Genomic DNA, 23330 nt, shown 5'->3' on the forward strand with positions numbered 1-23330 from the left:
ACGACGGCTCGACATTGAAGCGCGGTATATAAGGACTCGATCTTGCAAATTGGTATCCAGTTAACTTTTATCGCTTGTGTCTATCGATCTTATGACTATTTTTTTTTTGTTCCGCTAATTTATTAGTTGAATAAAAATGAGAGCTTTTGTATTGTTGCTCGTAATTGCTTGTGCTTACGGTAAGTATTTTTATTTTTATTTTTTTTTTTTTGGTTTATCTGAAGAAGAAATGCAAGATTTTTATGAGAAATATTTATATCTAAACATTTCTTGTGATTTATTATCAGTATAATTTTTTTTTTATTTGACTTAAAATTTTTTATTATTTTTGTTATCAACTCATTTTTTATTTTTCTATTTATCAATAATTTAAGTGTTAAAATATTTTTTTATGTTTTATAAAACTTAGATTTTTATTTTGTAAATTTAAAAAATAAATTTTTTAATAAAAAAAATAAATAATTTGATCCATATAATATTATAATGATAAGTATTTGAAAATGATCAAATTAACTTGTATCTTGTGAATTATTGACATTTTTAAAGATATAAGCTCATTTTTATGTTACACTCATCGAGACCTTTCATTTGAATACCCACATCAATTTTTCATATATTTTATATATTTATATATATTAAATATATGTATATATCAAAAATGCATGTGGGTATTCAAATGAAAGCTCTTGATGAGTGTAACATCAGGATGAGCTTATATCTTTAAAAACGTTAATATTTAAGAAAGTACAGTGCAATTTAATAAAATTTATTTTTATAATTTAATAAAATTTTTTTTTATAATTCTAATAATAATAACTATCAATAAATTTCAATTTTCTTTCCTAAATAATAATAATAATCATAATAATAATAATAATAATTTATTTGACCCAAAAAATAAATTTAAACAAGCTAAATAAATATTTAACCCAGTTTTCACCTAACATTGCTTCAATCAAAATTTAATAATTGAGTCACGGCTAGAATAGTTTACAATGACCGTCAGCTACTATCTATCATCTTCCCCATCTACAACCAACAGCAATTTAACGAATCAATTATTTAAAACTTTATTATTATTTACATTTTTAATAAAAATTATTCAAACAATTAAAAGTGCGTGGTCGCATTTAGAAGGACGAGTAACTGCGTGGGTGTATCCGCGTTACCGTTCAGTTTTTAATAATAAAAGTTAAAGCATAAACTTCCAGATCTATATATACATTTATATATTTATATATATTTACGGTCAAGTTATAGTTGTAATTATTTAATGGTAGAAACTGGAAAATACGCGAATAAAAGATCCGGTTTAGCGAGTTTAAACTATTGATAGTTTTTAAATTCCAGTCGCTTAAAACTCAAGTTCAAGGGAATCTACTTGAGTTCATAACATATATAAAACAGCTCTTAAACTTCATATTACTCCAAGGACTTTAATTTAATTTATATTAAGAATTAATAAATTTCTAATTTTTATTTATTTTGTCTCCAATTGTAGCTCTAAAATATTTTTAACAAATTTTTTAGTCGAAAAAATTTATTATAATTGAAAATATTAATTTTTCAATTTTATGAAAAAAAAAAATTTTAATTTTTAAAAATAAAAAAAAAATTTTATTTTTTTATTTCAAAAATTTTTTTTATTAGAATTTTTAATATTTATTATTATAACAAAATTTGAGAGAAAAAATTTGAAAAAAAGTTTTTAAATATTTAATTTAATAATAATATAAATAATTTTTAAAATATTAAATAAAAAATTTGTAATTTATTTATTAATTTTTTTTTTTTAAAGCACAAGAAGCAGAACCAGAAGCTAAAGCAGCAGTAGTACCTCAGCAAATCCCAAAAACATGTTTCGGCTGCATGTGTGAAGCCGCGTCGGAGTGTGATACCAAAACTGGATGTTTGGGTGACGTTTGTGGGCCATTCCGGATCACCTGGGGTTATTGGGCAGATGGAGGCAAACCTACGCTCAACAATGAGTCACCAAACGCTGAAGGAGGTAACAATAACAATAACAAGCTCAATAATAACAATACTACAAAATAAATAATTATTTTGCAGCCTGGACTCGTTGCGTAAATGATCCCTTCTGTGCCGCGAATGCCGTTCAAGGATACATGGACCGCTTCGCACAGGTGAAAATTTTACAAAATCAAAAATAAAAAATATTTTACTTAAAATTAGATTTAATTTTGATACTATTTTATTTTTTTTTTTAGGATTGCAACGGAGATGGTGTGATTAACTGCGACGACTACGTGAGGATCCACTACCTTGGCGGGTACGGATGCAGTGGTCCATTGCCTCCCAAATACGAAAACGCCTACAAAACTTGCATGACGACTTTCAGTGGATAAAAAATATTTTATAAATTTAAATCGCTTATTTTTAATTAGTTTTTTTTTTTTTTAATTTTAAATACTCGAACAAATTTTGATAATTAATTTTGTATTTTGTATTTATGTGATGACTGATAAGGTGAAATTGAGCTAATAAATTATGTGAGACTTTATACAATTAATGCTTGATCTTTTTATAATTTTTTTAATAATTCAATTACGATTTTAATTAATCTACATTACTAAAAGAATAAAAAAAATTTTTTCTTAAGAAATGACCTTGTAACTTGTGAAATATTGACATTTTTAAAGATATAAGCTCATCCCGATTTTACACTCATCAAGAGCTTTCATTTGAGTACCCACATGCATTTTTGATATATTATTCATATATACATATATATAAAATATATGAAAAATTGATGTGGGTACTCAAATGAAAGCTCTTGATGAGTGTAACATCAAGACGAGCTTAAATCTTCAAAAACGACAATATTTATGAAAGTGCTAATTAAAAATTAACAAGACAATTAATAATAATCACTGTAAGAATTTATTTATTTATTGCTCTAAAATTTTCAAAATATTGTTTCATCCAACAAACAATAAAACAAACTTATTTCTCTCCTTTGATAATTAAAAATTTTATTTATAAATATCGATAATTATTATTAGTAATTACGTATTTTAATAATTTATAAAACTTAATCGTTAATTACATTTGTCCTCAGAAATCAGAATAAAAAGATTCTGTTTCATTTGCGCATCCATTATCTTCTTATTCTTGTTCATTACAATAATAATAATTATTATTATTTTAGATTTCACGCGACTGATACAATCATTACAAGTAATTACAGATACTGATTTTTATTTTTTTTTAAATATCATCAGCTTATATAATTTCAGTATCTGTAATTTTTTAAATATCAATTACAGTTAAAATAATAATTAAAAAATTTTTAAACATCAAATCATCTAAGCTATTAGAGAATTACAGAAGCTTTTTTTATTAATTAATATTAATTATCAATTATCAAAGATTGACAAAGTAAAAATAATTAAATAGCTTCAGTAGAAACTATCCGAGGCAAGGACAATTTATTTTAAAAATCTGCAAATTTATTTAATTATTTTTTTAAAAATTACTCAAGATTTTTTCAAAAATATATCCGGAAAATTTTTATTGTTCCTCGAGTAAGTTTAAAATTTTTTTTAGGCTACTATAAATTTTTTTCTTAAGTCGCGTTGCCAGTTAATTCAATTAATATTTAATAATTCTAAGCTAGTAAATGTAGATAAATAAATTCAATAAAAAAAAAAAGATTGTTTCTCGAAGCAAATTTTAATTAGAGGCAATCTTTGGCCGCGTCGTCGACGGACAATCCAATGAAAGGACTGAAGCTCTTGGTCGAGTGGCCGAAGCTGTTAGCACACTCACTGAAGCCTTTTGCCAAGTCTCCCATTTCTGTATCCTCGGGTTCTGGGTTCTTGGGTACCGCAGCAGGAAATGAAAATTCTGATGGATTCGATGGGGATACTAATGAGGTAACTGGTGTTTTAAAATTTTCTGGATCCAGTACAGTGGTTAGTCCAGAACTCTGGGCATGTTGAGTACAAGCTAGAGCTAGTAGATCTTTCTGATTTTCTCTGGCGTCTACCAAGAATATACTTTCTTTCACTTCTTTTGCATTGTACTCATCGATTCTGAAATTAATTATAATTATTATTATGATTAATTATAAGTATCTTGTGAAATATTGACATTCTTCAAGATTTAAGCTCACCTTGACATTACACTCATCTAGACCTTTCATTTGAGTACCCACATCAATTTTTCATATATTTTATATATTTATATATATTATATATATATATATATATGTATATATGAAAAATATATAAAAAATACATGTGGGTACTCAAATGAAAGCTCTTGATGAGTGTAACATCGGGATGAGCTTATATTTTTAAAAGCTTATACTTTTAAAATAATAATAATAAAAACTCACTTGTCATAAATAACAGCATGAAGACCAAGTTTCTTAAGATGCTGAATAGTAGCTTTATCATTATTATCATCTCCCCAACAAAAAATAATAAGCCCGCGGTCTTTAACAACTTTAACTTGAGAAGGATCACGAAGAATGTCCTCAGTATGAACATTGATCCCAAGAATATCAGCAGCCAGAGCGTGTCTCATCGCCATAGGAATAGTCTGACACCGTGGATCGTGATAAGTCGGGTATTTAACAGTAACCCCTTGAGTAAGAAACACCACAGGGTACTTGTTCTGCTTCAGCCGGATCATCGAGCAAATGTCTGGGTTGAATGACGAGAAAACTATTTTCCTATTGCCTCCGTACTCCAGAACTACCTTCAGGATAATATCGAGGTACATGTTTAAATCAAACGGGTGGTTCAGCTCAAATGTTCCGTCCTAAAAAAATCATCAATTATTTATATTGTATTATGGTTATTATTGTTATTTATTTTTTAATTTTAATTAAAATACCTTCAACTGCATGGTCCATTTTATTTCGACGTTACACCCAACGTGAGTTTCTAATTCTTGCAACGCTGCTTGCAAAGTCGGGAAAGGTTGATGTTCTTCAAGATCTTCGTCGAAGAATCGCGGATTTTTTTCTCGTCCCTCTGCCAGATGGTACACCTGTAATTTTTAATTTTAAATTTATAATTAATTATTGAATAATTTATCATTATAAAAATGCTCGATTTTTTATGCATCATGTCCTTCATTTTTTTTCGTGCATTTCAATTAAAATTCTCTATTGCATTTTGTCGATCCGTCATATAACAATTAAACAGAGAAATTTAATTTTAAAGCAACAAACGAAATTTTTTTATAAAAATTTCAAAATTATCATCATTTTTTTGCAATAAGCAAAATTTTTAAAATTCAAATTAAAGTGGAAGAAATGATTGGTGATTTTTTTAAAAAAAATTTATGGCTGATGAAAAATAAATAAATTTTTTTTTCGAGTAAAAAGTGCGTGTATTTAATGTAATATTTCTTGGAAATTTTAATTATTAAATCTTGAAATATTTTTTTGATCAATAATAAAATTGGACTAGTGAAATAATAAGAATTGATATTATGAAGGATTGTTTGGAGTTTGGTTACATCGCAAGCATCTCACCACTTTGTCAACACCCAAGTCATCTTTATCAAAGAAATACAGCACTTTACCCATCGAGTCCTCTGGATAACAAAAATCCTGTTGGAATTTAAATAAATACATAACAGGGCTTGGGCTAAACTCAACTACCAGTGACCCATGAATGACACAAAATAAACAAAATAATTTATGGCGGTGAAAAGTTTTACCGATTGTTATTATTAAAATTTTTTTTTTTTTTTTTAAGTTTGATTAATTTATTAATTTACTTTGAGCAGGTGAAGTTGCTCCAAAGTGAGGTCTTTCACGGGGATCTCCAGCATGTCCATAGCGTCGATCTGCTTCTTCCGCTTCATTGAAATCGAGACGTGGAAGTCGTGGTAAATTACTGGGATCATGTCTTTGGACAACTGGACGTCGAACTCTACCATGTCTGCGCCGTGGTGAGACGCTGTTTTTAGCGAAGCGATGGTATTTTCTCTTACATTTGCGCAGCTGAAATAAATAAAAAAAAAAATTAGTAGCTTACAATGATTATTAAATTAATCATAAAAAAAAAATTATTCTCAGTGATTTCTGTGGTGAAAAAAATTTCAGACAGTAACTAGTATAATCCAGATTACACTGGGTGATATCTGGATTATTTACCAGAGAAAAAAAATTTTTTTTTGAAGAGTAAAATGAATAAAATAAAATAATTACTTTTTCATTTCACACTTGAATGAAGTTCCAAGCCCACGATGTCCTACATCCAGACCTGACCATCTTTCCTCCCAGTGTTTGGCGTAAGAAATACTCATGTCCCACGGGTAGTCTGGTATGGGCTTTATAATTACATACTCAACAGTTAATTGCCCTAAAAAAAAAAAAAAAATAAATAAATAAATAAATTATATGTTAAAATTTAATGTAAAAAAATTTTATAGATATTAAATACCAATAGGCCGATGTTTGGTGCTAGTAATGGGAATTGTCAGAATACCGACACTTCCCGCCAGAGTACTAGGTAAAATGTAACTGAACCCTATATGCTCTGGTGGAGAATCTCCAGGAAAAACTCTGGAGCCGTAGACGTAGTAGTCCACCAGATATGCCTGAAAAATTACGATTCAACCTTTAAAAAATTTTAATTGTTAACTTTAAATTTAAATTAAAAATTTTTTATACTCACGATGGTTTCTGGATAACGAACGGCGACACTAAAAGTTAGGAAGTCGTCTTCTTCATAAGCTCGTCCGAATTGCTCTTGATTTTTATAGGTAGCTTCATCGTCATTCATTACCTGTAAGATTTTTTATAAATTAATATTTTTTGGACTTGTCTGAACGTATGTAAAAAAATCCTAGACACTTAGACACAAAAATCCTACATGCATAGACACTTCTATATTTTCTATAGAAAATATTGAGTAATTTTATATTGATATTTCAATTAAAATAAAATGACATTATAAATAGAATAAAACTTACACTTATTTCCGTAATACTAAATGCTGGCTGATCAACAATATCCTGAGTATCCATCGAAAGACTATCATCAACACATTCACCAGTAAATTGCTGTAATTCCAATGAACTGTGTCTGACTAGATTTACTGGTGTCATCTAATTTATTAAAAAAATAATTAATTAATAATAATAGTCCTTGACAATTTTATTGTATCTTACGTTTTTTTAGACACAATGTTAATTTTTTTATTAATGTTAAATTATTAATAATAATAATAATTTTTAATCTACTATAAATTATTATTATTATTATTGTCAAGAATTAGAAATTTTTAATAATAATAATAAATATACCTTAATATACAATTTTTTATTCTGTAATCGATTCTTCCATATTTTAATAGGATTATTAAACAATTTAAATTGCATAACTGTTTCATCGGTTAACCACCCCCGCTCAACTTTATAGTATCCATTATAGTAGCCAAATTTTTCAGGATCTGGTATCGAGTCATCAGTAAAATTACTTGGCGCTGAAACATTTTATCAATATTAATTCTTGTCTCTATTATATATCCTCTCAATATACATACTAGATTTTTTAATTAATCTTGGCCTCATATGTGTCTCCCATTTCCGAATGATTAAAGTCTTTGCTGAATTTTTAGTACTGTTAGATTGACAGACCACCGCGATAAAGTAACGAAACTCAATGTCCGTATCAGTTGGTAGCGAAATTTTCAAAGAGAAGACTCGGTCATTTCTACTCGTAAAAAAACAAATTAAATATTTAAATAATTAATTATAAAAATAAGAACATACTGTTTGCTATCACTAAATAAATTGTCAGATGCGTCGTCATTTGAAAACGTATCTTCACTGTTTTCAAAAGGAGTTGAGTTTGGCGGACTTGGATTATTTTCTTGATGGAGTTGGATTGCTTGGTTATGATTCCAAGCTCCTAATTCTGGTAAATTTCCTACTACATATACAAAATCACTTTTTTCTAAGCCTGGGACCTGAAAAAAAATATTTTATTATTAAAAAATTAAGAATTTAATTTAAGTATACAATTTTTTATTTTATAAAAATTTTTTTGAACCAAAAAAAAAAAACAGTAAATAATTTTTTGTCTCCAACAAAAAATAAATTGCATTTTTAATTTTTTTAAAATTCTGTAGGTCAATTTTTTTTTTCCATAATTTATTTGTAAAAAAAATTTCTAAAATGATCAAATATCAGCTAAATTAATTTTATTAATAAATAAAACTTACCTGAACACGAAAAAACCAATCTCTCTTAGTACCCTTCATGTCTAAATATTTATTGGAATGTAAATGTCTATTGTTACTTATTCTTGAATTCTCTCCTTGTAATTTTTTCGAGTTACAGCTTCGCTCGGATTTATTTTCTAAAAAACAATTATACATTTTTATTACTACAATTATTTATTACAAGTAATTATATACCACTCACTTAATATTAAATGACAAAAAAAAATATTACGAAATGTATTTTTTAGTCAGCCATATGTTTTTTATTTAATTTGTGATAAATTTAAATTGAAACAATTACGTCATAAAAATGTAAAAGTACACAAATATTATTATTCAAATCAATTGATTTTTTTTTAAGTAAAAATTACAATAATTACTTTAAAAAAAAAATTTTTTTTAAATTACAATTTTTAATAAATTAAAAAAATTTTTTTTGACATTTAAAAAGAACAATTAAATTAGCCGCCATTTTAAATTTTAATTAATTCATTAAATTGAAACTAAAATATTTTTTTAAAATTGCACTTCCGGTTTATCAAATTTTTCACAAGTAAATTTTTTGTTATAATTTTTTAAATAAAAAAAAAGTATGAAAATTTTTAAATGTCGGCCAATTTTATTTTAATAATTTAAAAATACAAATCACAATAATAATAATAATAATAATAAAATTTTAAATATAAATATATTTCACCCATAATAACAACAATGATTTCACAAGATGAAAGTTTTATTGGTTAGTATTTATTTATTTCCTCCGAATATTTTTCATCCAATAGAATTAAACCAAAAAAAAAAGCTCCCTCTATTTTTAATTTCACAAATTAATTTTTTTTTCTTTCAACTTTATAAGTTTAATTTAATATTAAAATTTCTTTCATAAAATATATATTAATAAAAAATAAAAATAAAAATTAATAAAAGTCACTGAATAAAAAATTACCGTAAATTAACTAGTATTAAAGAAAACTCTATCGAGACACTTTAAAAAAACTTGACAACTTTTTTGTCTAAACTAAAAACTGCAGAAATAAAACATTTATATTTAAATTTATACTTATAATAATAATAATAATAATAATAATAATAATAATAATCAATATATCAGGCTATTTTACTAATAACTCAGGATCGAATTCCATAACCCGTGAAAATTTTAATTCAACTAGAGTCTTCGACATACTCGTGAGTGAATAAATTTTAACGCAATTATTCTTGAGATCAAGAAAAAAGACTGAGCTAGAACAGTGAACTGTAACTGTTGTACACAAATCACTTGCTGTTCAGTTGTTATGTATGTATTGCTGCGGACAAAAGTGAACTGAGTGTTGTGAGCATTGTCAGTTGTGTTGTGTTTGTGTTTGTGTATAAAAGTGTGCAAGTATATCAGTGTGTAATTGTCGTGTACGTGTACACACACGGCAACGTCGGGGTCTCGGAACTTGGTGATTTGTGTGATCAATATGGCAACGCTGCTTTGTTCTTCGCGTCGGATGCTACGTCATTGTCGGGAGAAGGTGATTTTCGAATTGAAAATCTAAATATTATTGTTTACAGATGTAAGTTTTATTGTTAATGAATAATTATATCAAAATTAACAATTAATTGATAATTTTTTCATTTTATTTCATAAAAAAATTAATTTTTTTTTTATTTTGACGAAATTTTTTTCCCGCCATTATTTATTTATTAAAAATTCTAAAAATCATTAAATCTTATGACACTGAAGTTAGCGGACGTCTGAAAATTTTTTATTAATTAAATTACAATTAAAAAGATGTTTCTGAAAAATTGCACTTGTAGTCTTTCAAATTTTTTCCAAAAAAATTTCTAAAAATTTAAAAATGGCGGCTAACTTGATTTTCATTAAATATTTGCTGAATTAATTTTTATTAAATAATGACATCAAAGTTAGCAGTTATATGATTATTTTTTTAATTTTATTTAACAAAGAAATCTTTTTTAAACACTTTTATTGTTATAAATAAATTATTATTTTTATTTTTAGGTTATTATTTATTAATTGTGCGATTTTTTTTTTTTTTTTTTCAGATTCTGGTTCCAGTTTTATGAGTGAGTTTTTTTTTTATGATACATCCTAATTTCCAAAATGAAATTGATGATCCTAAAATTATAAATTTGAAAATTTTGGTTTTTTAAAATGCAAATTAGTATTTTATTTTTTATAATTTTGAATTTTATTTATTTTTGAAGTTTGTTTGTTAAAAAATAAAAATTTTCAGATAACAGATCAAGATGATGAAAATTAATGCTCTAGAATTAAAAAAAAAATTTTTTTTGATGATTTGTAGATTTATGTGGTAAATATTTGATATTTAATTAACATGGTTTCTATTTAATAACTTTTATTAAAACGAAAAAAATTTTAATTACATAAAAATATGGTGATAATATCTGGAAGCTATTTATATCTAAAAAATGAATTTAATATCGAGTAGGTTGTTATTATCAGAACAGGAAAATCCTTGTTAAAAATATTTTAGTAATGACATGACATCGCGTCAGGGGAGTTGATATATACATATACATAAATATAAAACACGAATATAATATATATGAACTATGTATATCGTACCAGGTCACGTTAACCCGGAAATATCTAAATTACGCTTTTGGTGACATTTTATATCAATATTATGAATAACAACTTTAGCTTAAATTATTATTATTATTATTTATTTTTAATTAAAATTCAATGATAATAGCTTTATTTATTATTGTCTTCTTTTATTAAAAAAAACATTAAATTGCGATATCAACAAACCAGTAATGAGGAAACAATAATAAATAATAAATAATAAATAATAATAATATATTTACAATTTTCTATAAAATTATTTATTTATTTTATTAACATAAAGATAACTTTATTAAGTTGATAACAAAATATAAAAGAGTCATGCGCACAAATGTCATATGTGCTGGTATGCATCAGAACACGTGCATTTACAAACGCACGTGCTTCTTTTTTTGTTATCTTCTATTTGTACTTTAGCCATCTTTATTATTCAAATTTATCTAAAAAAATATTTTTACCACTTGTATAGACAAAAAAAAAAAAAAAAAAAAAACTCATGAATTTTAAATTTAATTTCTGCGAACAAAAATTACGTACAAAGAATTAATATCACTCTTTATCAGTCACGTGATATACCGATGAAGTATTTATTTATTATTATTTCTAGTAAACTGCACTTCAATGACCTTTGAACTAAAATTAATCTTAAAAAAAATTTTTTTTTTCAATTTTAAAATTGAATTTTTTTATTAAATAATGTTTATCTCTCAAGGGAATTAATTTCATTACACATGAATAGAATGACATTGAAATTTATAAGTTGGAACAAGTTCAACGCATAATAATAACAGAGTGTCTCTGCACTTGCACTGGGTCATCACTTTATTCCAACAAAGCATCGCAATAATAAGTAGATAAATAAATAGACAAAGATTATAAAAATAAAAAAATTAAATTTACAATTTTTTGAATAAATAAATAAATAATTTTTTTTTTTTTCAAGAATTAATTTTGCGGCCTCGATATGATTCAGATATAATGCAATGCTCGTGACCATGCTTATCGAATCGGGAAACAGTCAGTAGTAATTATTGACTCGAATTGAAACAAAAAAATTAGATTAACTTGGTATTGTCTCGAGTTACACGTGTTATGTCTACTCATTGTCATTGCCATTGTGTAAATAATATAACTGCGTTTGTGTCTTATATTATAATTAATTGTAATTACAATTAAAATTAAAATCATGTGTCTTTAGATAATTTAAATATTATTAATTAATTAATTGGAAATTAAAATTGCCAATAATTTATTTTAGAAAAAAATTCCAACGCTTAAAAATTAATCGTCAAAATAAATAAAAATTTTTATCGAAAAGATTTGTCAAACTCGACCTTGACATTGGAATAAATTATACAAATAATTACTTACTTGATCGATATTAATCGTTGAGGAAAAAGTTTCTTACCTTGGTCATGAGTCTTGTGTTTTACCCACGAAACTTTTAGATTATTATTGTTGTTTGGGGAAAGTAATAAATAAAATTTCACGACTATTTTCACATGATAAAATTAAGTAATGATATTTTACATTAAGTATTATATGTCGACATGTTTAAATATAAACTGCGCTGTACATGTGTCTCGTTTCATGCACAACAGCGTACTGCTAGTGCTCATACTTTGCAAGTATATTTATTACAAATAATAAATGTAATTACGTTGTTTATCTGATAATTACAGAGTAATTATTTTTTATTTTGATTTTTTTAGTGACGTTAAATTTTTTTATTGACTCAATAGAGTTTTTTTAATAACTAAATTGAAAAAAAATTTTTTATTCTTAAAATATTTATAAATAATTAACATTTTGATTTATTACATAATGAATTTAGTTAAATTGTACTGTATTTTCTTAACTATTGACATTTTCTAAGTTCTAACCCCATCCCGATGTTACACTCATCAAGAGCTTTCATTTGAGTACCCACATGCATTTTGATATATTTTTCATATATACATATATATATATATATATATATAATATATATAAATATATAAAAAATTGATGTGGGTACTCAAATGAAAGGTATCGATGAGTGTAACATCGAAATGATCTTATATCTTAAAAAATGTCAATAGTTCACGAGATACAAGATAATTTCCTAATTAAACACTTATCATAATAAATTGACGATTGGTGAGAATGATATGAAACCTTGAAAAGGCATAAATTCAAGTCAAGACCTTTGCAATGACACTAAATTTTACTGAAAAAACCGATTTTATCATATGACTATCCTGGAGACAAAATTTTTTTTATTTTCTTAATAATGTAGATCATATAGATAATTTTCTTTTAGAAACCAAATAATTAAAAAAACTATCAACTCCAATCGAGTCCAACTTTTGCAACACTTAAGTCAAACAAGATAACACTATCAAGCCTAGCAAAATAATTACTACTCAATCTTATCAACTAACTCCAATAAAAAACAATTTTTTTTTTATAAAACATCTATTTTATATATACAAAAACTTACAAAAATCATTAAAAAAATAATCTTTACATTATACATCCTAAAAAAAAATTTACAACTCAGTAGTAGCGACTCCCCAGTACTGCTGCATCCTTGACGAGTCTTGTTCCAAAGAATCGAGGCCCCTCTCTTGAATGACCGCGAAGTCGTACTCCAAATTATATGGCATCAATCTCTGCAAGCTTCCAAAATAAGCGGCATTGGGTCCGCCGTTGAGGAACCTCCTGCCGCTCCCGAATCTAATCATAGCCGGTCTAGAAACGGGAGGATTAAAGGACCTCGCGCTTCCAAACCTCTTGGAAAGGAAGGGCAAGTTCGCGAGCTGGGGAGTGGACCTGGACTGGCCTCTCCTCAAGGGGAGCCTGGTGAGAGTATCAAGTTCCTTGTCGAACAACATATGAGTGTTCTGTTCCAGCATGTACTCCCAACACCGGAACTGTTCCTCGCTCAGAGCCGCGTTTTTCAAGTTGTCTTTTCTCGCGGACTCGTTCCTGCTTTTGGCGGCCCTCGCGGCAGTGCTTCCGACCCAAGCCCTTCCAGAATTCTGCCTGGACTTGAAAGTACTGTCAGTTGTTTGGTCAGATTGTCCGCTGGGGGAGCTGCGGTCGTCCCTGAACGGCGGACTGGCGTTATCGCTTCTCATGTTCTTGAAATACCTCCCGGAGCCTTGCTGCGATTGACCACCGCCAGATCTGTTGACAATGTTCTTCAGAACTCCGTTTAAATAAAAACTGTCATTGGCGTTCCCGTGGCAGCAACACGGCGCGGGAGACTTGTGTGGAACCGGCGGAACGCAGCACGGGCATGCGCACCCGCTCTCTGGTAAATTTCCGTTCCTAGTTTTGGTAACAGCGTGTCTCAGCTCGCGCATTAATTGGTCCAAGTCTCCGGACCCGGGAGTCAGTCTGATGACAATTATGCTTAAATTATCTTCCGCTCCGTAAGCCTGAGCCAGATCTTGGAGCCTCTTGGCAGCCAGAACAGGACTCGCCTCCGCTCTAACCTCGCGAACTGCCTCCTGCATGGTCAGAACCTCCCACAGCTTGCGGTTCGCAATCAAAACAAACTCGTCATCGTCTTCCAGAATTACTTCGTCGGAAACCGGGTCTGGAACCACCATCGGGAACATCGCGGCGTTTCCCAATTGATTGGTCGGGGGAGGCTTTCTGGAAGGGGCAAGAACAAACGGCCCCGAAGCGCGACACAGCACTGCTTTTGTTTCTCCAGAAGAGGCTACTTTTAAGCAGTACTTTCGGGCGCTTCGAGGATACCCTCCCGGAGCTGGAAGCTTTGTTATGTGCAGCAACGTCGCGTCTACGCCGTATTTTTGACCTTTTTCTTTTAGTTCTCGGTGCGCTGACAGCAGGGTGTATTTTAGGTAGTCTTTTGAGGTCTCGCGGATTGTTCTTTCTTCGAGAAGCACGCGGGGGATCATTTCTTGGAGAGTACTTGGCGCTTCTTGGTTCACTCCGCCGTCGAATATTCCAAAGAGACCTTCTGTGTTGCAAAATGAGGGCATTCTCACTTGCGAGATGTATAATCTGGAAAATTTTTTGGGTTAATTTTAGAAAATAAATTTTTTTTTATTAAAAAAAAAAAAAAAAAATGAGCAATTTTGTAATAAATTAATTGGTTTTAGCTGAAGAAATGAAAATTTTTCTGACAGTAATTTTTTTCTTGGAAAAAAATTTTCTGAAGTTAAAAAAAAAAATTTGGATAAAAATTCGTGTTATTTATTTAAAATTGTTTTTTTTATAAATTAAAAAAAAAAAAATTATCGTGAAAAAAATTTTTATTTTTTCAGCTGATAAGTAAAACTGCGGTGACTTGTAAACATTTAATCATATAAATACACTGATCTCAAAATTTTGCTTATTCTTTTAATAATATAGATTTAAAAAAAAATTAATGCTCATTTTTTTTTTTACAAAAAAATTTTTTTTTGTATTTTTGACCTACTTTTCGCGAGTCCCAGCAGTTTCAGAGAATCCAAGCCTCCACGGCTGCTCGGGGCCTTTTTCCGAGCTGACAATTTCCTGCTGGGAAGGATGCGACGGTAAACTAGCTCTGTTCTGTCCGGAAACGTCAATCAGTGAAACAGGACGCTGAGACCGGTAAACTTGGAACTGCCGAGGGTCGACGTGTAACCGGGAATTGCAAGAGATGTCGAGGAACTGCAGCTGGGGCGGCACAAGTGTCGCTAAATTCACGCGATCCAATTGATTGTGCGCCAAATCTAGGACCTAGAATCAGTTTCAAAAGTTGTTATTCAATATTGTTCTGATAGACTAAATCGAAATGAAATAGTAGATTTTAACTTACCATTAGTGAGGTTGTTTTGTTGAATGTAGGACAGGTCAAAAGTCTGTTCGAGTGAACCCTCAGGACTCTCAGATGCTGAAGATTAGCAACATTGTCTGGGAGGTACTGCAGACGGTTTCCGGATAAGACTAATTCTTCTAAATCGGGCCATGATGCGATACAACTGTTGGAAAGTTTTGTTTTTAGAATTTTAAAGTAACATTTTTTTTTTTGGACATTTTATTGAATTTTTCTTTCTTTTTTAATCAATTTATTTTTTACAATATCATTTAATATTTTTTAAATTAAATTTTTGAAATTCACAAACAGAATGTCATTTGATAAATTGAATATTGATAAAACATTCAAATATAAATAAAATATAAAAATAAAATTTTAAATAAATGTTTAATCAGATAAAAAGCTTTAGAGAATGTTACAATTTGTAATTGATAAATTTTACGGATTTTATTGGATAAATTGAATTAAATAAATTGTAGCTTGAAATTGGTAAATTAAAAATATGATTGAGTAAAAAAACAAACAAGAATAAATATGTTTAGCATTAAAATAAATTTTTGGATAAAATATTTTTTCAAGAAAAATATTTCGGTAGAAAATCGATTTAAAATATAATTTGCCGTATCAATTTAAACGATATGTTTATCGGATTCTATCAGTTTTCCCTAAGTATTTCCCGATACCGGATTCGCTTAATATTTAAAAAGTTTACCCCAAAAGTTTCGATGCAAATTAACCGTATTTACCTTTCGGGAAGTGTATCCAGAACATTATATGCCAGATGCAAAACATGAAGAGACGTCAGCTTGGCAAGTGCATCCAGTGATGCGTCTGTGAGACAGTTTCCCGTCAAATATAGCTTCTCGAGAGCATGGACAAATCGATTCTTCGATGTGTCTTCGCTGTAGATTAGCTCGGTTAGCCGGTTGTTTGAAAGATTCAGGACTTTTAATCTAAAAAAAATATTCTATGATAAACTAAGAAAAGCAAAGGATTGATAAAAAAATTTTTTGAGGTTTATTTTACTCAAAAATTAATATGGAATTTTTTATTTGTAATTTACAAAGTTTTTACTCAAAAAAATATTGATTTAATTGAAGAAAAAAATTTTTAATCAAATAAAATTTATTTAAGTCAATAAAAATTTTCCAGTTCTCTAAAAAATTCTCTATTTTTTTTTTTTTTTTAGGTGTTCAAAAAATGTTTTGATGTTTTGATCTTACATGCTGTGAACAATTTTTTTTTACACGGACTATTTAAATTAAAAATTTTTCTTTTGAGTCAAATTAATTTTTTTTTTTATAGAAAAAATTGCGGAAATTATTTCAATGAAAAAAGCTCTTATTTGATAAAGTATATTGAAAAAAAAATATGTAAATAATAATAATAATTTACTTCTGATATGATGTGGATATTTAGGTTAATTATGATTTATTATCTGCGGGAATAAAAGTACTAACCTTTCAGTGTTTTGAAAGAAAGTTGTTGGCAATGCTGTCAACGCATTGCCTTGGAGCGTGAGATGAACAATATTGAGAGGTTTTCTCGGGGGTGGAAGTGCTTGGAGTCTATTGTGAGGGAGATGAAGCACCTCCAGTCTCGAGGGCTGAGATAGCAGTCTGTCAGGTAGAGCAGTGAGATCATTGTGTGACGCAAACAGCGCTCGAAGCACAGGTAAGTCTGATATCCACTCGGGTAATGCATCCAGACAATTGCTGCGATCACAATTTTAAATTTAAATAACTTCCCGTTAATTCATCCTCTGCTTCGCATTATGCTGTTCTGTTGTGCTCGAGGAATGAATAGAAACTATAAGTAATTATAAACAGTGTACTTACTACGAGACATCCAGATGCTCCAGATTTGTCGGGGTTGGCTCTATCGTCAGCTTTTTAAGTCCTTTAAAAAAAGAGCGGGAAATTATTTGTAGAAAATCTTATTTTTATTTATGGAAAATATGGCAGCATATTTTATATATAAATTAATTAGCTTACTGTTATGTCCTGCAATAAGTGAGACGAGGTTTCGGCCACATACGGTCAATTCTGTTAGAGAATTTCGAGCACATCTAGCGCTTTGTAATTCTTGCAGGGCACTTATGTCTAGTTTTTCGATGCTATTTTCACTTACGTCCAAGTGAGTCAAGTTCTATAAGAAAAAATTTTTGTTAAAAAGTCAAATTACTATTTTTTGTTAAAAAAAATTTAATAATCACAATTTTTTAAGCTAAATAAGAATAATAATTTTGATTTAAAAATTTATCATATTATTATTATTATAATTATTATTATTACTAGGCATGAGACTGCCAAGATTTGTGTTTTATAAATAAATAAAATTTTGCTTGATTAAATAATGACTTTTGTTAAATTGCACTGTACTTTCTTAAATATTGACGTTTATAAAAATATAAGCTCACCCTGACATTACACTCATCGAGACCTTTAATTTGAGTACCCACATTAATTTTTCATATATTTTATATATTTATAAATATGTATATATGAAAAATATATCAAAAATAAATGTGGGTGCTCAAATGAAAGCTCTTGATGAATGTAACATCGGGATGGGCTTATATTTTTAAACATGTCGATAGTTCACGAGATAGAAGGTCATTTCTTAATTATGTATGTAGAGATAAAAAATTTTCAAATGCAGCCTAAGTACTCATCATAATAAATTGACTATCAGTGAGAATGATATAAAACTAATGATTGTTCATAATACTTACACCATAATTTCCAAGGATAATGTTTCCCTTGAGTTGGTTGTTCCTCAGATTAACCTTATGTAGGTGGTTTTGGTTGTTTTTCTCGTCTTTATATTTCGAGAGATCTTTTGTAAGAACATCCTGAAAAGTAACATTTGTTTATTTTACGTAGCGACAACAGTATATACTAGATTGAGGGGTGATCTGAGGTTTCGCAGTGCGCAAGTAAAATCAATTGTTTGAAGAAACCGCGCGTTGCGCGCGCATTGCTGGGCTGGGAAGAAGTGAGTGTGTGAGAAGGGATGTGGAGAAACCTTGGGGGTGGTTTGATAAAGGGCCGTGAGATGGCCAAAACGATTTTTTATGTTCCTAAGTAGTCACTTGGCTCAGAAGTGTTATAGACCATTTTTAGGACAATTATCGTCACTCTGGTTTCCCTTCAATACACGCTTAAATCTTTCGCCTTTTACTAAAGATTTCCGTGGAGGGGAACAATTGATGAGTCTTTAAGACAATTTTTTGTGTGCCCGGTGCAAACTGGGCCATTAATTAATTTAAAAAAAATTCCTAACTCCTTTTTAGCCAATAATTAAACTTGATATATATATCCATTTCTTAAATTAATTTCTTTGTCAAATTATTTCTTACTGAGATTTTTTGATAAATAAATAAATAATTTTTTTCCAAAAAAATTTAATTTTTATATTAGAGAGTAATAATTGTTCTGTTATTGTTAAAATAAGTAGTTATTTTTTTTTTTTTAATTTAAAATTAAAGTCTCTAATCAATACTTAAAATTTTTAGAACTTGCATATTTTATTAATTTATTTCAAAGTTCATTTAAAATTTCCAGAATAATTTATTCAAACAATTAATATTAAAACAAACTAATAATATCCGAAAAATTAATACATTTGGTGTAAAAATCACTCGTAATTTTCATAAATAATTGATCCCACTTTGATATCGATATAATTGTGTCATAAAATAATTATATCGAAGTAAAATACTCAATTTCCATTAATAAAATATCAAATTACCAGCATTTAATTTATTTTATAAATTATTCATCAGTGATTTCCAATTTATTTAATTTATCGTAAAATTACTAATGCAATTATTTCATAATAAATTACGTGAAAATCAAGACGTAAATTAAATTATTAAAATAATTATTTTCCCAACACTTAAAAGTATCAATTATAAAAAAAAAAATTTCTATTTTAAAATCTAAAAAATTATTATCAAGTAAAAAAAAAATATTTACCACAGTTAGAGCTCTCATTTTCAGAAAAAACGGCACGTTAGTGAGTTTATTTCCGGCAATAGAAATACTTTTCAATTCCTTAAGTAATTCCACTTCACCCGGCAGCTCTTTGATTTCATTACGATCGAGAGTGAGTTCTCTCAAACTGAAAAAAAAAAAAATACATAATTGCATTTTAAATATTATTGATAATAATAAATCTAAAGATCGTCTTAATAAAAATAATTCATTCAATTCAGGCTTTTTTATTAAAATAAATAAATAAATAAATAACTCGAGTGCGAATGAAATATTTCAAAAGAATTGAGCATACGCGTGGCAACTCGTATGAATCGAACCATTCAATCCAAGAGTTTAATAAAGACCCGCGTTTCCCGTTCATATATTACGTCGTTAAAGAAACGCGAATTAAAAGAGAAAACTTTAAATTATATTTTATTTAACTAGTATTTTAATATTTAAATAAATATTTCACCCCACATTTTATTTTTTCTTCAATTATTTTTTTACACTTCACATTTAAATTTGCGCACATAAAATTTTTACAAAACTTGCACAGAATTTTTTTTAAGCAAAATTACATTTGCAATAAAATAAAATTAATAACTTTTAAGATTTATGAAATAAACAAAGGTCGGTAGGAAAGAAAGGAAACTAAACGCTTGGAAGCGCAGCGACGAGCTGGTGCACTCGAGGATGTTCTCGGTAGAACTGAAAACCGAGTGGAATACCAACAATCACATGCTGATGGTCAGCAACCAAGGAAAAAAGGTAAAAGGAGTACTTCTGTATACTTCTGTACGTAGACATAGAATACACACACGCAAGTTCTGTTCATACATTTAAATTCTACGTTATAAATATAAGTTTCTTTTCCTCCAGTTCGTAAACCCGTACCCGGCAGCTTTGGTTTCCTTCACTCTTCACTCGGGGATGACTGACCACTCTTACGTAACAGAAACTAAATTACTACTTAAAATCGCTCTGTATACAATAACCAATTCAATATAATACAATGCGACTATTGCCCGTCTTATTTCTTAACTTTTAATCTCGGTATCGGGACGCCAGATCCTAACGAAGTTCCTGAGTTCGATCGGTTACTCTCTTTCGAAACAGATGCTGAAAAGTAATTTAATTTTATAAAATTGACAGCTTGAAATTTTTCTAGAAAAAATTTAATTATTTTTGGCAGTAAAAAATTAAAAAATTATTTTTTTTGGAAAATTTTGTACTCTAAAATTTTTTAATGAAAAATAAAACAAGTTAAAAATTTTTCTGACTTTTAAATTGAATAAGTGTATTAAAAAAATTATAATTTTTTGATTTTTTTTGGCCAAAAAAAAAAAAATGAAATGTTTTTACAAAATTTTTATTGAATTAATCTATATTATTAAGAAAATAAGCAAAATTTTGTGGCCAGTGTCATTGCAAAGGTATTGATTTAAATTTGTGCCTTTTCAAGGTTTCATATCATTCTCACCAATCGTCAATTTATTATGATAAGTATTTAATTAGGAAATTATCTTGTATCTCGTGAATTATTGACATTTTTTAAGATATAAGATCATTTCGATGTTACACTCATCGAGACCTTTCATTTGAGTACCCACATCAATTTTTCATATATTTTATATATTTATATATATATGAATATATGAAAAATATATAAAAAATGCATGTGGATACTCAAATGAAAGCTCTTGATGAGTGTAACATCAGGATGAGCTTAGATCTTTAAAAACGTCAATAGTTAAGAAAATACAGTACAATTTAACAAAAGACATTATTTAATTAATCAAAATTTTTGATTATGTATTATTCAAAAGTCATGGCAGCCTTACAGTGACTGCAAGGTTGCTAATTCAATAATAAATCTTCATCTAATAATATCTATCTTAGAATACTCCTCCAGAAAGAACATATCAAATAATAATCACCCTAACAAAACCTTAATACCAACTATTAAAGTATTGACAGCCGATTTCACCACACAAATAGTAACCTCAAAATTCAAATCCTTGCCAATATCCCCTTAAATATACACTGAATAATTATAACCAACTTGCAGCTTATTAATAAATCTCTATTTCTCAAATAACTCTGAAACATGATAAATTTTTCCGTTTGATCGACTGAACCCCAAGAATTTTCCAACGACATGCTACAGCAAATTGACTTTGTGCATGTAAGATTAATAATTACCCGGGAAACCGAGGAATAATGAGCCGCCTATGGATTCAGTCTAATAGTGCCCCTTAATTATAATCAAACAAGAATGAATAATTAAATCGATGAAAATACAAAGTTAATATTTAATATATTTTTAGCAAAGTGTAAGCCGCTTCTTCTCCAGGGACTGGACCCAATAGACTTTATTAATTTACGAGCTTATTAGTGCATCAGCGAGCTTATAGCTTATGGTTTTTGGCTATAGTGATACTCTGATAGTATTCCGATAAGAGACTTAGTTAATTGAGTCTTGTGTCCAATGGAATCGCGTGAGCCCATCGTAAACAAAATCCAATGTCCAGCATAAACCTCGCTTGTGTAACATGAAACTAAAGTCTACATATATGTATGTGTTTAAACATATATATAGATGTAGAGTGCTCACACCGTACTTCCTTTCTTACCCTCAGCTCATTCGAAAGGACTCACAATATGTAAACTTGTTAAAGTAATTAAATGTTGTTATTGTTATAAAGGGCTTTTGAATTAAAATTGAAATTAATTTTTCATAAAAAATTTATTAATTATAATTTATAATTCAAAGCTTGTGATATAATATAATATAATATAATATAATATAATATAATATAATATATGGAATTTATTAAGTCGGTGTAGGGTCGGATATTCAAAAGAATCCAGCTCGAGCGTGAAAGAATGATGGCACGAGCTATCCTAGAGCCTGATGCTTATCTGCTCGTTCTCGATTCGTCGCCTAGATCTTACACTATCCACTTTATGTAGTAGAACTGTGATATATATTCTGTATATTCTATTCTTTCGGTAAATGTATAACAAATCGGGTTGCTGGAACACTTGTCTGGAGTCTTGTATAAATATTATTATTATACCAGGCGCTTTTAAATAAACTACGACGATGAGTTTTATGTTCTATTTAAGCCGGTTGGTTATTCTATTCTATTGTTTTCCTGCTTTCTACTTTGTTTTAGGCCAATTTACATTCCATCATTTTTAAATATCGTTATTACCGAAAGCTTTGTGTTGTGTGAGGTATTTTTCGGGTTCAATTACATCTTCCGTGGGTTTAATTATCATTTTTTGTCGATTTAAAAATTGAAATTTTATTTTTTCTTATCAATTTAGATGAAATTAAGAAAGTTTTATTTTAAGCTCGTGTAACTTTTGATAAAGTAAATTTATCGAAAAATTGTAAGAAACCTTTTTTGTAGTGTGTTTAATTTCCTACAAAAAATATTTGAGAAGTTTTTTGCTCAGTTGCTTGTAGAATGAGATATTAAATTTTGAAGTTTAAAAATGTAATTTTTTAAATAATTTATAGGAAAATTATAAAAAAAAAAAATTTAATATTAAAAATAAATTTTAATTAAAAGTGTCAAATAAAATGGACTCACGGAAATCAAAAACAGTTTAAATATAAATATATAGAAGCATGTGTGAAATACAAACGCGAATAAGTTGCCAGAGGGCAATACAAGAAACTTTCTCTCTTTTAATATTTTTCTCTTTCTTCACTATTTTTTATT

The 23330-nt window shown here is 28.3% G+C and overlaps 3 protein-coding genes, 1 long non-coding RNA gene and 1 other non-coding gene across 10 annotated transcripts in view; 3 read left to right on the forward strand and 2 right to left on the reverse strand.

Moving 5' to 3' along the window:
- Nucleotides 1-22: 22 nt before the first annotated feature.
- On the forward strand, nt 23-3235 carry LOC141535229 (invertebrate-type lysozyme 2). Its single transcript, XM_074255106.1, has 4 exons — nt 23-179; nt 1799-2008; nt 2071-2144; nt 2229-3235. Exons 1-4 carry the CDS (start codon nt 137-139, stop codon nt 2364-2366), a joined length of 465 nt encoding a protein of 154 aa, XP_074111207.1. The 5' UTR covers nt 23-136; the 3' UTR covers nt 2367-3235.
- Nucleotides 2889-12368, reverse strand: LOC141533368 (glycerophosphocholine phosphodiesterase GPCPD1). Of its 4 annotated transcripts, XM_074252397.1 has the most exons (14): nt 9332-9494; nt 9157-9235; nt 8211-8347; nt 7759-7955; nt 7530-7699; nt 7291-7469; nt 6958-7092; nt 6660-6770; nt 6426-6582; nt 6191-6344; nt 5758-5983; nt 4864-5019; nt 4361-4788; nt 2889-4055 (listed from the first exon to the last, which is right to left on the reverse strand). In XM_074252397.1, exons 3-14 carry the CDS (start codon nt 8247-8249, stop codon nt 3698-3700), a joined length of 2310 nt encoding a protein of 769 aa, XP_074108498.1. In that variant the 5' UTR covers nt 8250-8347; nt 9157-9235; nt 9332-9494; the 3' UTR covers nt 2889-3697. The 4 variants fall into 4 exon arrangements, with proteins under 4 accessions (XP_074108498.1, XP_074108435.1, XP_074108555.1 ...); XM_074252334.1 differs by lacking the exons at nt 9157-9235; nt 9332-9494 and adding an exon at nt 12221-12368; XM_074252454.1 differs by lacking the exon at nt 9332-9494 and having other exon boundaries at nt 9157-9309.
- LOC141535308 (uncharacterized) overlaps nt 9633-23330 on the forward strand; it is a 94444-nt gene continuing 80746 nt past the window's right edge. For both annotated transcript variants that reach the window (XR_012480579.1, XR_012480576.1), the window contains exons 1-2: nt 9633-9772; nt 10266-10286. This is a non-coding gene — a long non-coding RNA (uncharacterized LOC141535308). The remainder of the gene's footprint in view (nt 9773-10265; nt 10287-23330) is intronic.
- The window catches only part of Phlpp (PH domain leucine-rich repeat protein phosphatase), a 54349-nt gene continuing 43239 nt past the window's right edge, over nt 12221-23330 (reverse strand). For both annotated transcript variants that reach the window (XM_074251581.1, XM_074251497.1), the window contains exons 7-15: nt 19594-19738; nt 18348-18467; nt 17608-17761; nt 17452-17512; nt 17074-17328; nt 16360-16566; nt 15614-15776; nt 15251-15534; nt 12221-14832 (exon numbers count right to left, since the gene is read on the reverse strand). In XM_074251581.1, the coding sequence (XP_074107682.1) occupies nt 13344-14832; nt 15251-15534; nt 15614-15776; nt 16360-16566; nt 17074-17328; nt 17452-17512; nt 17608-17761; nt 18348-18467; nt 19594-19738 (2878 nt within the window). In that variant the 3' untranslated portion in view covers nt 12221-13343. The remainder of the gene's footprint in view (nt 14833-15250; nt 15535-15613; nt 15777-16359; nt 16567-17073; nt 17329-17451; nt 17513-17607; nt 17762-18347; nt 18468-19593; nt 19739-23330) is intronic.
- LOC141529244 (U5 spliceosomal RNA) lies at nt 18750-18870 on the forward strand. The gene has a single exon (XR_012479549.1). It is a non-coding gene; the product is annotated as a U5 spliceosomal RNA (small nuclear RNA).

The sequence above is a fragment of the Cotesia typhae genome, unplaced genomic scaffold (genome assembly GCF_013202065.1).
Source record: "Cotesia typhae breed Kobodo isofemale line unplaced genomic scaffold, CoteBio_Ctyphae contig_11, whole genome shotgun sequence".
Lineage (NCBI taxonomy): Eukaryota > Metazoa > Arthropoda > Insecta > Hymenoptera > Braconidae > Cotesia > Cotesia typhae.

Excerpts from the sequence above, each read along its gene's own strand:
- LOC141535229 (XM_074255106.1), top strand. The coding sequence starts at position 137 with ATGAGAGCTTTTGTATTGTTGCTCGTAATTGCTTGTGCTTACG. Across the intron at positions 180-1,798 it reads CGTAATTGCTTGTGCTTACG|CACAAGAAGCAGAACCAGAA; the intron begins GTAAGTATTTTT and ends TTTTTTTTAAAG. Across the intron at positions 2,145-2,228 it reads ACATGGACCGCTTCGCACAG|GATTGCAACGGAGATGGTGT; the intron begins GTGAAAATTTTA and ends TTTTTTTTTTAG.
- LOC141533368 (XM_074252266.1), bottom strand. Across the intron at positions 5,984-6,190 it reads TTCAAGTGTGAAATGAAAAA|CTGCGCAAATGTAAGAGAAA; the intron begins GTAATTATTTTA and ends TATTTATTTCAG. Across the intron at positions 5,020-5,757 it reads AGCAACTTCACCTGCTCAAA|GTGTACCATCTGGCAGAGGG; the intron begins GTAAATTAATAA and ends TAAAAATTACAG.